We start from the raw sequence: 13,006 nt of genomic DNA, 5'->3' as shown, positions 1-13,006 counted from the left end.
TGCACTGAAGTTGCTGTTGTGTATTTTGTCCCCTAGGGCACGCTGGTACTCCATGGAGATGGCTGGGATTGTGTGCTACACTGGAGCCAACATCATCACACAGGCTAGGGAGCTGGTGGAACAGATTGGGTAAGGTGCTGTCCGTCATCGCCTCCTGCTGGGAGGGAGGTAGGAGAGCAATGCTGTATTCTGTGTCTCTTCCTATATCAGATGAATGCACTAAATTAAAAAGGATACTCATGCCTACTGTCCCAAATTGTGCAGAGGTGGTTTTCTGTGCTGATTACACTGCTGTTCAGTTGTAATGTAAAAAGGGTGACCTGAGCCAGATGACTGTCTAACATCTGAAATAAATGGATGCGTTTTCTGACCTCTCACTTTCTCAATCTCCCCGGCCTGCCAGGAGACCCCTGGAGCTGGATACAGACGGGATCTGGTGCGTCCTCCCCAACACCTTCCCTGAGAATTTCGTTGTCAAGACGACCAACGAGAAGAAGCCCAAGGTGACGATCTCCTACCCTGGAGCCATGCTGAACATCATGGTCAAGGTAGGTAGACCACCTCTTTTGGTGTCAGCAAGGATCCACGACTGCCCCGTGTCTTACCTCCTTTCTGTCGTTCTCAGGAGGGCTTCACCAATCACCAGTACCAGGAGCTGAAGGACCCGGCCTCACTCACCTACGAGACTCGCTCAGAGAACAGCATCTTCTTTGAGGTGGATGGGCCTTACCTAGCTATGATCCTTCCTGCCTCCAAGGAGGAGGGCAAGAAACTGAAGAAGAGGTAGGAAGCTGATGCGTTGAGCTGGGGGGTGTTGTTGGACCTGTAGGCTTTTCTTTGTGACTCTTGTGGTTGGTCTTCTGGTGGGTGTGCAGATGTCTTCCTGGGCTCGTGGTTATAGATCTTTAAACCAACCTTCCGACTGGGAACGAAACAGAATCCGTGATGGCAGAGTATCGCACAACAGTGCCCGTTACACGTGGGTGAACTGGGCTGTCAGTCTCTGCTGTTTCTCCTCGCAGGTACGCAGTGTTCAATGAGGACGGCTCTCTGGCTGAGCTCAAGGGCTTTGAGGTGAAGCGCAGGGGGGAGCTGCAGCTTATCAAGATCTTCCAGTCCTCTGTGTTCGAGGCCTTCCTCAAGGGCACCACGCTGGAAGAGGTCTACGCCTCCGTGGCCACGGTGGCAGACTACTGGCTGGATGTGCTCTACAGCAAGGTATCCCGGCACAGCGACCCGGGGCGGTGGGGGGGGAGTTAGTCAGACGAGGGCTGCTGGAGCTGTGAAACAGTATCCTGTTGGCGGTTGAAAGCCCTGGTTTTATTAACGGCACGTTTCTCGCCAGGGTGCCAATATGCCGGATGCTGAGCTGTTCGAGCTGATCTCGGAGAATCGCTCCATGTCGCGCCGGCTGGAGGACTATGGAGAGCAGAAGTCCACGTCCATCAGCACGGCCAAGCGGCTGGCGGAGTTCCTGGGTGACCAGATGGTGAAAGACGCCGGGCTGAGCTGCCGTTACATCATTGCCAGGAAACCGGAGGGCTCGCCCGTCACAGAGAGGCAAGGCTCGCTGACATGCCTTTCATTGCAAACAGACGCCTAAGGAGCCAACGTGCCGATACAGACGCAGTCAGGCTCCATTCGACTAGCTTAACGATTTTGTTTTTCCGTTTGTTTTTAAATGGCCCTTTTTTAGATGCTGCGGGTAACGGTTGACCTGTCTGGTCTCTTTTAAATGTTTTTCTTGTGAAAGCTGTGTGCCGGTGGGGGGTATCTGAAGTGCTGATTTTGTGTCTTGCAGAGCCATCCCGCTGGCCATTTTCCAGGCAGAGCCCAGCGTCCGCAAGCACTATCTGCGCAAGTGGCTGAAGACCCCCGCCTTGCATGAAATGGATATCCGCACTGTGAGTCCTCTCATAAACCCCGCCTCCCCACCCATCTCTCTTGTTTTCAAATGCATTGTCCAGTTTCGAGCTTCAACATAGTAATCCTGCAAGCTCCTCTACTAAAAACTTTTAAAACCACAAGTACATGTAATATTTAAAAAACATAGTGCGTAAATTACATACAAGTGTGTACCAATGCATAGTGCAAAAATAGTTTAGCAATAACAAATAACTGCACATAAAAAAATCTCATACTATTTTGACTCTCTTCGAGCCTTCATTTGCACTGTGTGGTTCTAGCACTTGCACTGTACAATGGCCAGATGCCTTATCGCTTAAATCTCCCTCCAGATCCTCGACTGGAACTATTACATTGAGAGGCTGGGCAGCGCCATCCAGAAAATCATTACCATCCCAGCCGTCCTGCAGCAGGTAACAGATACGGGACACTGTCTCAAACACTAACCCTTCACTGGTGCTCTCTTTAGTGGACACAGCAGTTTTGAGGGCCATTCTGACCTTTGCACTCTGACCCCAGGTAAAGAACCCCGTTCCGAGGGTGCGGCACCCCGACTGGCTGCACAAGAAGCTTCTGGAGAAGAACGACATCTACAAGCAGAAGAAGATCAGCGAGCTGTTCAGCAGTGAGGGAAAGAAACAGGTACAGCCCCCAGCATCACCTGGGGAGCAAAGACAGGAAGCCAGGCTGTCTTGACTTGAGAACACAGCTATCGGACGGCTTCAGACGTAAATTAGTTGTCTGATAGTTGTGTGTGTTTTTTTTTTTTTTTTTTTTTTTTTCTCTTGTCTATTTTAATAGGTATAGTTACATTGTGAAGCTGCACCAGTAAGATTTGACCATTGTGGTTTAAGTACTAATTGAGTCCGCCCACGGTAAGATCTGACCAATGTGATTTCAGATAAAACTAAGTGTTCCGGAATATCCTGGTGGAATGGGTAGATCAAGCACTAACTCGTTGTAGAAATGAATGCCGGATTGGGAGAGTTGTCTCACAGGGGGCTGTGTTTGTTTTTCTTTTTCAGGTGGTGTCTCACCAGCCGGCAGGCAGCAACAGTGAGGGCGGGGGGGTGGGTGACATGGAGGACTTTGGAGTGAAGCGGGGCCCCCTGCAGCCCGCCATCCCCATCAGCACCAAGCGGAAGCGCGTCTCTCTGGGGGAGGAGAGCCAGGCGGAGTCCCAAGAGCTGGAGCTCACGCAATCCTGGAGGGAGGTCCTGGGGCCTCCCCCTCCCAGCGGGAACACACGGGTAACCAGCCCTGCCCTGCCATCCAGGCCACGACACCGAGAGTCAGCGTCGCCTCCGATAAGCTTGCCTTGTTACTTTATAAAGCAGCTTGAGTACCCATTTTCATTCTGTTACAAAATTTCCACCTGCTGGAGAGACGGACAGTTTCCTAACTAGAACAAGGCATCTTAATTCCCCATGAGACGCGTCTTAGGAGAAAAATGTATCTTAATGTTGCAAAATGAGAAACAAGCACCTTGAGTGCTTAAGAGAACCCAGATTATATTACTTAGTTGTTTGGTTCTAGTTTTGTAAAATTAACAGGTGTTTTACCTCTTTCAAAAAATAGGGGTTTATCAAAGGCGCTTTGAAAATATAGCTCAAGCAGTGGTGGTGCTTTGAAATATGTTAGCTTTTATATATGTTTTATATATTCGCGACCAGTAACCTGCTAGCATGAGAGCGTGATCTGCTTATAGACATGAAGAAGTGTGAGGGTCCTGATGCAATAAGAGGCCAGTTGTGAATGGAGTTTTGGAAGCATGTCGGTGGTTCACGCTGTCTCTCTGTGTGTGTGTGCTGTGCAGGAGGACAGGCTGGTCTGGCTTCGTTATCACAAGAAGAAGTGGGAGCTGCAGGCTCGGCAGCGGCGGGAGCGCAGTAAGAAGCGCAGGCTGGCGGACGGGGAGGTGCAGCCCACGGGGGGAGGAGCGATCCGGGGCGGCCCCACCACGGGGCTGGGCAGCTTCCTCAGGAGAACCGCCCGCAGCATGCTGGACCTGCCCTGGCAGATCGTGCAGGTTCGTCTACCTGCTCCTCTTCTGTCGAGCAGTGCATACACAGCAGGGATGGGGATAAGATCCCTATTGCATCGCCGTCTCACCCCTTCCTGGTTTTAATATGAGCTTCATTAGCTTCAGTGTGTAGGTAACAAGCTCAGATGTGTTTTATTAAACGTAGTAAAACAAGGAATGGATCAAACAGCTATGCAGCTGGAGTCATTTCCATCCCTGAACAATGCTGGTTTGACACAACCAGATTTAGCAGTACTTTTGGATTACTTTACCAAAACCTCCCCAAAGTGTTGAACTGATGTCAAAATAATCTTTATTCCTAATGACTCAAAACAGGATTATTTCCCAGGTTCAGCACATTTCACTGTTCGCCCCTTCCAGAACCTCTCTCCTTGCTCTCCTCATTCAGATAGCAGAGACGAGTCGGCCAGGCCTATTCAAGCTCTGGGCGGTGATCGGCTCTGACCTCCACTGCATGAAGCTCAATATCCCGAGAGTCTTCTACGTGAACCAGAGAGTGCCCAAGCAAGAGGAGGGGACTTTGTACAAGAAGGTGAACCTGCTGAACGAGAATGCACAACCTGGAGCTAAAAACTAAAGCAAATAGTAAACGCAGTGCTACCAACATAGCAGATATAAATGTGGGTAAAGCATACTAACTAACAAAGCATAAAATGAAGAACTGACCACATACAGAACAGCTTTATTCAGTGATTTGTGTCACTATATTTATTGGAAAAGTTCCTACTGAGTTTTAGTGATTATGTATGAGCAGGCTTCTAGTTAGTAATGGAATGGTGCATTTTCTGAACTGACCCTGTGGTGCTGGTGAGTGACAATGCTGCCATCTCTCTCAGGTGACCCGGATCCTGCCGCGCTCCAACGTGGTGTATAACCTGTACCAGTACTCTGTGCCCGAGGAGATGTACCAGGAGCACATCAACGAGATCAACGCAGACCTCTCCGCGCCTGACATCGAGGGGGTCTATGAAACGCAGGTCAGCCCAGCAGGAAGGGGCCTGCGGAAACGGCCTGGCCCCCGTCTTTGACACGTTTTATATCAACTTTGAATTACATTTCAGGGCCTGGGTTTCAGAACTGGCCTCAAGTATATTGTTTAAAGGAATCAGATCAAAACAAAAATTTCAGTTTGTATTCAGCGACTACATTAAACCTAAAACTTTTTATAAAGCTTGTGTATTTTATTTGAACTTGCCCCACCACTGCACCATTAGTCGTTCTGTTGGGACGCTTGTTTCTGGTGGGAATGAGGAAGTTGTGCTGGTGCTTTTATCTGTCCTCCCCTGTACACCGGGTCTCTTAATTTTCAGTTATTTCTGTCAGGTTCCCCTGCTGTTCAGAGCCTTGGTCCAACTGGGCTGCGTCTGCATGGTCAACAAGCAGCTGTCCCGAGAGATGGCCGGCCGGGAGGCTGACACCTTTGACCTAGAGCACCTTGAGATGAGGTCGCTGGCCCAGTTCAGCTACCTGGAGCCAGGTGAGCACGACCAAGGCATTGCAAGGGGATTAAAATAGCACGATATTGGAGAAAGACTCCAGATTTACTCGCTGATTTATAATTCTACATCTGCAGGCAGTGTGCGTCACATCTACCTGTACCACCACGGCCAGGGCAACAAGGCTCTGTTTGGACTCTTCATTCCCTCCCAGCGCAAGGCCAGCATCTTCGTCTTGGACACGGTGAGTGAGAACTCTCCCCGGCCCAGTGAAGGGAGTTGGGAGGTGATTTGTGAGTTGACTCCAGCGGTATCATGAACCCTGTGTGTTCCTCCCCTCCCTGCAGGTCCGCAGTAACCAGATGCCCAGCCTGACGGCCCTGTACACTGCGGAGCGCACCGCTTTGCTGGAGAAGCTGGGAGAGGACCTGCTGCCCCCCGAGAAACACACCTTCGAGGTGCGGGCCGAGAGCGACCCCAAGACTGTCTACCGGGCTCTGCAGAGGGCACTGCTCAACTACAAGGTACTCTGGTTGATTGTGACTTTAACCTAGTTAGTAGTTCTCTCTCACAAACTTTTTTTTTTCTTTCTTCCTGTAGCTTTCTGACTTTTTTTTTTTCAAAAATAAAACCATACCAGGGTTCTCTCCCTCAAGCCCTGTTTAATGAATGGCTCTTACAACCCTCTGCCCCTTCCTCCCAACATCTCTTTATGGATAAAATTGGTTTTCTTCACGACATCCTATTTTACTTTTGACTTTCAGAAACCAGATTATCGCTGATTTAAGTACGGCTATCAGCACAGTAAATGAAGCCTAAATGAATGATCTGTACTGTAAACATGATGGGTGATTGCTCCGACTCTCTCTCAGGACGAGCGCCGCGGGCCCACCCTCATCGCAGTGCAGTCCAACTGGGAGCTGCGACGGCTGGCAGCCGGGATGTCGGTGCTGGAGGAGTTCCCTGTGGTGCCGGTGCACGTGGTGGACGAGATCAACTACAGCGTACTGGACTGGCAGCGCCACGGGGCACGGAGGATGCTGCGGCATTACCTCAACCTGGACAGCTGCCTCTCGCAGGCCTTTGACATGGCCAGGTAACCAGGAACACAAGAGACAGGAATGCAATTCATTCATTCATTCATTCAGTGTGTCCCGTGAAAAATACAATCCCTATCCGAACAAGATGACAAGAACAGAGTTGAAAGGGAATCTGAATCAGTAGAGTAGGATCTTATTATTCTTTTGAATGTTCATAGTTTTTTAGATGTTGCTACCTATTACTTAATCAAAGTGCTTTGCTTCAATTTGTGCATCCTGCGCTTTAAACACAAGTTTAACATTGGGTTACCTTTTTACATAGAATTTGGAAAATAAACCCAAATGAGAATGCACGTCCCCACTCTTGTCTGCCAGGTACTTTCACCTGCCGGTGGGTAACCTGCCCGAGGATGTGTCCACCTTCGGCTCTGACCTGTTCCTGGCACGGCATCTCCGCCGCCACAACCACCTGATGTGGCTCTCCCCCACCGCGAGGCCTGACCTGGGGGGCAAGGAGGCAGACGACAACCGTCTGGTGATGGAGAGCGAGGAGAGGAACTCTGTGGAGCTCAACACTCATGGCTGCTACTCCACAGGTCAGAGAAACACCTACCTACCAACCAACCTGCCTGCATAGCTGTGTATTTCTTTCTGCATGCGTAGTTACGGACCTGGAAAATGGTGGTTTTGATGCTTAGTGTACTGTGTGTGCTTTGAAGTGTGCGTAGAGCTGGACCTGCAGAGCCTGGCTGTCAACACCATCCTGCAGTCTCAACACGTCAATGACATGGAGGGCGGCGCCAGCATGGGGGTGAGCTTCGACGTCATCCAGCAGGCCTCCCTCGAGGACATGATGTCGGGCAACCAGGGCGCAAGCTCGCTGGCCAGCTACGACGAGACTGCCCTCTGCTCAAACACCTTCAGGTACTAAGCTGGGGAACTGGGGAGGCATGGTAACAGCCAGGTTCCAGATTTACTAAACCGTTCCCAAGTAGAACACACAAACACCCACACACGTTTCTTTGTAGTGTTTGAGAGTGTTGCATTGCCTACACTAAACTCCAGTAAGCACTAGACTGACAGACAGACCCCTGTATGTATGCAGTGACTGAGCAGCACACTCTCTTGGTTGCCTGCAGGATTCTGAAGAGCATGGTTGTGGGCTGGGTGAAGGAGATCACTCAGTTTCACAACGTCTACGCTGATAATCAGGTGATCCACTTCTACCGCTGGCTACGCTCCCCCAGCTCCCTGCTGTACGACCCGGCGTTGCACCGCACCCTGCACAACATGATGAAGAAGGTCTTCCTGCAGTGAGTAGAGGGGTCCCTTATTAACAATGGGGCTTGAGGGGGTCTGGTCTCAGGGTGTATCTTGGGAGATAATACGATGTGAAGCAAACTCAATGAATGAAATAAAGTGCATTGTCCTGGTGAAGCTGGCCCTAAGCCCCCCTCTCTCTCTCTCAGGCTGGTAGCTGAATTCAGGCGCCTGGGTTCCTCTGTGGTTTATGCCAACTTCAACCGCATCATCCTGTGCACCAAGAAACGAAGAATCGAGGATGCCATCGCGTACGTGGACTACATCACCAACAGGTGCGGCTTCTTTCGAAGAGCTAGCGTGGCTGGTTCTCCCTGTTCCGGGGGTGGTGGTTGTTGCTTTTTTTTCTGATTTGTGACGCATAGCTTCCCCTTGTTTCTTCTCTCTCTCTATCGCAGCATTCATTCCCGGGAGATTTTCCACTCTCTCTCCATTTCCTTCTCTCGCTGCTGGGAGTTCCTGCTCTGGATGGATCTGGCAAACTACGGAGGGATCAAAGGCAAACTGCCGTCCAGCGTGCACTACGGAGAGGTACTGTACCGCAGAGCACGGAGGCGCACTGGCCGCTGTTTGGGTGTTCTGATTCAGGACTCCGTTTTACTTCGATCGAACCACGAGATTCCATTCCATCACGTAGTTGGGACTAGCGTCTGGAATATTCGGTTCAATAAGCAAGTTCCTAACTGGAATTCATATCATTGAAAGACATTTTATGAGAAAACACAGTACAATACAATCCAGTTCTCTGCCAATTGTGAGAGCTAGCGTACAACAGAATGTAATGTCAGGAGTCGTTTCTGAACCTTTTGTGTGTATGTATAAAGTATATGTGGAGAACCTCGATACAGTACTGTCTGTATCATGCCAGTGTTTTAAGGTAGAAAGTGATCTCAATATAATATTCAATGTGTATAGCACCTAATTGCATTCCTTTTGAATGCACTGCCTGCTGTTCAAACCTCACTGTCCTGTACAGCGTACAGGGCAGTGGTATTGTACTCAGTCAGGCAATGTGTGTGTGTTTGACTGGTGTGACTGTGTTGGTGTGCAGGAGGACAAGAGCAGCTCAGCACGCCGCCGGCGAGAGGAGCAGGAGGGCAGCGAGGATGAAGATGAAGAGACAGCGCCGCCTGGTGGCGAGGAGGAGGAGCAGCTGGAGAGCGAGGATGTGGAGGAGCTCATCGAGAGTAACTGGAACATCATGCAGTACCTGCCCCAGACCGCGTCCTGCCAGAGCTACTTCCTAATGATCGTCTCCGGTAGGGTGCCAGCAACTGTTGGAACTATCCCCTTTATCTAGATTAAACAATCCAAATGAAAAAGTAAACGGCACTTGCTCACTTTCTAGTTTTTTTTCTCCTGTAACTTGATTCTGTTTTATTGATGTAAAAAGAAAAAAAAAGGCAACTCTATTTTTAATTCAAACCGAACACAAAAAGCAAGTTCAGTTAAACTGCTTTTCCCTGTTTTTAAAATCTTAACAACTCGTTGCGTAAATGTTATAACCTGTTTTACAAATAGTTTCCTCTTAATTATGATTAAAGCAATTTAACTTCACTCGCTGTTTGTGTTTGGTTTAAATTGTGTTTAGTTTTTTTAACATTATCAATGAAACAGAATCATAGTCTCTAAGTTACAGGAGAAAAACCTAGTGAACTTGTTTCACAGTCAGCATTTTTACAAAGGTCATTGCATGATAAAAAAGTCCCTTTCCAAACCTCTGCCTGCCTCTCCTCTCCTCCCCCCACCCAGCCTATATCGCAGCTGTCTATCACAGCATGAGGGAGGAGCTACGCCGCAATGCTCCTGGAGCCACGCCCATCAAGCGGAGGGGGGGCAGCCAGGTTTCCCAGGAGGCCGTGGGTGACAGCAACGCTCTGCCTGGTAAGACACACCCCCTTCCTGTCAATCAGCTGGTCAGCACCTCCCTGAATTGAGAGCTCTGGCACACAGAGAGACCTCCCTTTACTGAGGAACAGGAATGCTGAACCTCAACGCTCAAGTGACACACCTTTAGTATCCAATGTAATGCTGGTTATTTATCTTCTTAAGGCTCCGCTTATTGGGTGTTTCTTCCAAATACTATTGCAGACTCCATGCAATAGTAATGGAACTGTAAAAAGAAAGACATTTTAGGCTACTTGCTCTCTTGAAAGCAAAATGCTAATTAATTGAAAGATGGGGAGGATGTGAATGTTGTAGCAATAATACTGTGAAATGCATCTCTTTCTCTCCTCAGGAATGATCACGTTCTCCCAGGAGTACGTCTCCAGCGAGCTCACCCAGAACTTCTTCACCATCACCCAGAAGATCCAGAAGAAGGTGACGGGTTCGAGGAACGCCACAGAGACCTCGGAAATGTTCCCAGTGCTGCCGGGATCCCACCTTCCCCTCAACAACCCAGCGCTCGAGTTCATCAAATACGTCTGCAAGGTAGAGCCCAGCACATAAACACTACACACCTGTGACCAGCATCTGTGCACCTGGAGAATAGAACCGGGATGGACAGACCAGAGATTTGTTTTTATTCGATTCAATGACAAAAAGGATTGTTTTCATGACGCAGTGTCAGTAGATTGCAGAATACCACCTTCTGAAAGGTTAAAAACAGCAATTTGTCTGTCTCCCTGATCTCCCCAGGTGCTGTCCTTAGACTCCAACATCACCAACCAGGTGAACAAGCTGAAGAGGGATCTGCTGCGTCTGGTGGACGTGGGCGAGTTCTCTGAGCATGCCCAGTTCAAGGACCCCTGCCAGTCCTACATCTTGCCCGAAGTCATCTGCCGGCACTGCAACTTCTGCCGAGATCTGGACTTGTGCAAGGACCCCTCGGTGGTGCAGGTGAGGCGCAGAGATGGACGGCCTTCACTTGGCCTGTCTGTTTTTTCTTTATTGGTTCTCCTCCTCCCCCTCCCTCCCCCAGCCCATGCCTGATCACCACTATTAACAGATGATGATCAGGGAGGGGCTACCACTGTTGAAGTAATGTGAAAATACATATATATATATATTACACTCATTCTCTGTGCAGGACGGCGTGGTGACTCCGCAGTGGTTCTGCTCTAACTGCCAGGCGCAGTACGAGACGGACGGCATCGAGACTGCCCTGGTGGAGGCTCTGCAGAAGAAGCTCATGACCTACACCCTGCAGGACCTGGTGAGTCACACAGCTACAGCCAGACTGTACACACTGCCTCCCAGAACATAGGAACTGCACTGCACTGTGCACCCACACACAGCACAACTACACTACACACTACCTGAGCTGTACTGCACTGCACTGCACTGTGCACCCACACACACACAGCACAACTCCACTCCACACTACCTGAGCTGTACTGCACTGCACTGTGCACCCACACACAGCACAACTCCACTCCACACTACCTGAGCACACTACCGCACTGCACTGTGCACCCACACACAGCACAACTCCACTCCACACTACCTGAGCACACTACCGCACTCCAGCTCAGTACTTGACACTCCTCACAGGACCATGTCAATTTAAACTGCTGTTAATCTTGGAAATAGAGAATTGTCTGCTCGCTTCCAGGAATGTAAACCCATTAAGAACTTGGTGGTCATTACATGTTTACTGAGGGGAACTGCAAGAGGGAGGGAGAGAGAGTTACCACATCCACTCTAACTAGCCCAATGCTTTTGTTTCCCTCAGATCTGCACTAAGTGTAAAGGGGTCAAGCAGGCCAACATGCCCATCTACTGCAGCTGTGCCGGAGACTTCAGCCTCAGCCTGTCCACTAAGGTGAGACCCAGACCTTGCGGGGTGTTCTCAGTTTGAACAGTGAAACTGCTTCCAGTGGTTGTAGAGTTCTGACTGACATGATGACAAGCCATCTCCTCTCCTCTCCTCTCAACAGGGCTTTTCCGAGCAGATCAGCGTCTTCCGGAACATCGCAGCTCACTACAGCATGCCCTTCCTGCAGGAGAACATCAGCTGGATGCTGCAGATGAACCCTGAGCTGGGCAAGGAGAAGGCATGACCCCCAAACAGAGCAGCCTGGAACTGCAGTGTGCCCCCCGAAACTGGGAAAGGGGGGTTCTGTTTCCCTGTAATGTAAGCTGGTCCCTTTTTTAAAGGCACTCTCACCAGTACTGCTGGCTCTATTCTGTGTGAAGCACAGCGCCACAGGTACATATGTCTTTTTGTATTGTTGGTTGCTGGGCGCAGGACTGGCTACTGTGTACAGTGTGGTTTGAGGTGAAGGGAGAGGTTCAGACCTGGCTGGGGTTACTGCAGGAATTTCTGTATAGTCTTCTATGTAAAGGTGTGTGTGTGTGTTTGATTTATTTTGATTCAGTAAGTCTGTACAAGCCTTAAGGAACTGGCCTTTCTGCTTTGTCCAAATCGAACAGCTTTTACTGGCAAGGCATCCAATGTGGGTACTTGTTTTATTTATTTTTTTGTGTATTTGTGATACATGTTTTTGAAAGAAAACGACTCCAAACTTTTATATTGAATTCAGATTTAATCTGAAGCAGTGTGTTTAAAAAAAAAAAAAATAATAATTTAAAAAAGACAATATATTAAAACAATATATTTTGTTGAGCATACCTGTAAAGATTTCTAAATGATCTTGCAGATTTTTAAAACTGCTCTGAATGTAAGTAAGTTTCACAGTAATCCAGAAGGATTTTGTTAAATATGTCACATTCAGTTTGTGTACCATTATTCTCAACCGGAGCAAGCAGTGCCAGGCAAGAGCAGATGGATTGCTTGGATTCGCAGTATGGCCGGGTTTAGTTGTATAAAACACTTATTTTGTAATTCTTTTGAAGTTGAATAAAAAAAATAAATAAATGCTTGTGTCGTTTTTCTTGGTGATTTGTAAGTGCACTCTGCAAGGGTTTCTGACACCACATTTAGCAGAGAGAACAAAGGAACAGAAATGGAAACTGAGTAAAAGTGAGTCTAGAACAGAAGGTAGGAAGCACTTTTTTAAACAGTTATAAATGCATGGAATAGCTGACCAGATGGGTGACGCAATTTACGCGCCACGTGTTTTTTGCCCAACCCCTGTTCTTGGACCATGCTATCTGTACATATTGTCTATCGGGATTCAGTGAATGAAAAGGCTCCTTCTGCTTTGATATTGCAGCGTTTGGTCAGCAGGGGGCACTCTTATCACCTGCGCTATGGGTTGGGATGCCTGTGTTGGCACTTTGCATTCAACAATGGATTTCAACAGGATTCTTTTCACCACACAGAATACATTTCAGGGGGAGCAAAATAAAAAGCT

The 13,006-nt window shown here is 48.8% G+C and overlaps 1 protein-coding gene across 1 annotated transcript; it reads left to right on the top strand.

Annotated features, from left to right (window-relative positions):
• Positions 1-41: 41 nt before the first annotated feature.
• Positions 42-12,504, top strand: pole (polymerase (DNA directed), epsilon). Its single transcript, XM_041239925.1, has 28 exons — positions 42-129; positions 404-548; positions 626-783; positions 1,023-1,218; positions 1,346-1,560; positions 1,802-1,904; positions 2,238-2,318; positions 2,425-2,547; positions 2,931-3,155; positions 3,722-3,934; positions 4,338-4,481; positions 4,786-4,926; positions 5,273-5,426; positions 5,523-5,629; positions 5,733-5,909; positions 6,258-6,481; positions 6,801-7,021; positions 7,145-7,349; positions 7,565-7,738; positions 7,895-8,020; positions 8,144-8,276; positions 8,797-9,004; positions 9,498-9,629; positions 9,985-10,178; positions 10,386-10,586; positions 10,777-10,902; positions 11,422-11,511; positions 11,627-12,504. The coding sequence occupies exons 1-28, from the start codon at positions 53-55 to the stop codon at positions 11,747-11,749; spliced, it is 4,416 nt and encodes a 1,471-aa protein (XP_041095859.1). The 5' UTR covers positions 42-52; the 3' UTR covers positions 11,750-12,504.
• Positions 12,505-13,006: the final 502 nt, after the last annotated feature.

This window comes from Polyodon spathula, chromosome 58, assembly GCF_017654505.1.
Source record: "Polyodon spathula isolate WHYD16114869_AA chromosome 58, ASM1765450v1, whole genome shotgun sequence".
Classification (NCBI taxonomy): Eukaryota; Metazoa; Chordata; class Actinopteri; order Acipenseriformes; family Polyodontidae; genus Polyodon; species Polyodon spathula.
This window is presented reverse-complemented; position numbering and strand designations above follow the sequence as displayed.

Excerpts from the sequence above, each read along its gene's own strand:
- pole (XM_041239925.1), top strand. The coding sequence starts at position 53 with ATGGAGATGGCTGGGATTGTGTGCTACACTGGAGCCAACATCATCACA. Across the intron at positions 1,905-2,237 it reads ATGAAATGGATATCCGCACT|ATCCTCGACTGGAACTATTA; the intron begins GTGAGTCCTCTC and ends ATCTCCCTCCAG. Across the intron at positions 3,935-4,337 it reads TGCCCTGGCAGATCGTGCAG|ATAGCAGAGACGAGTCGGCC; the intron begins GTTCGTCTACCT and ends CTCCTCATTCAG.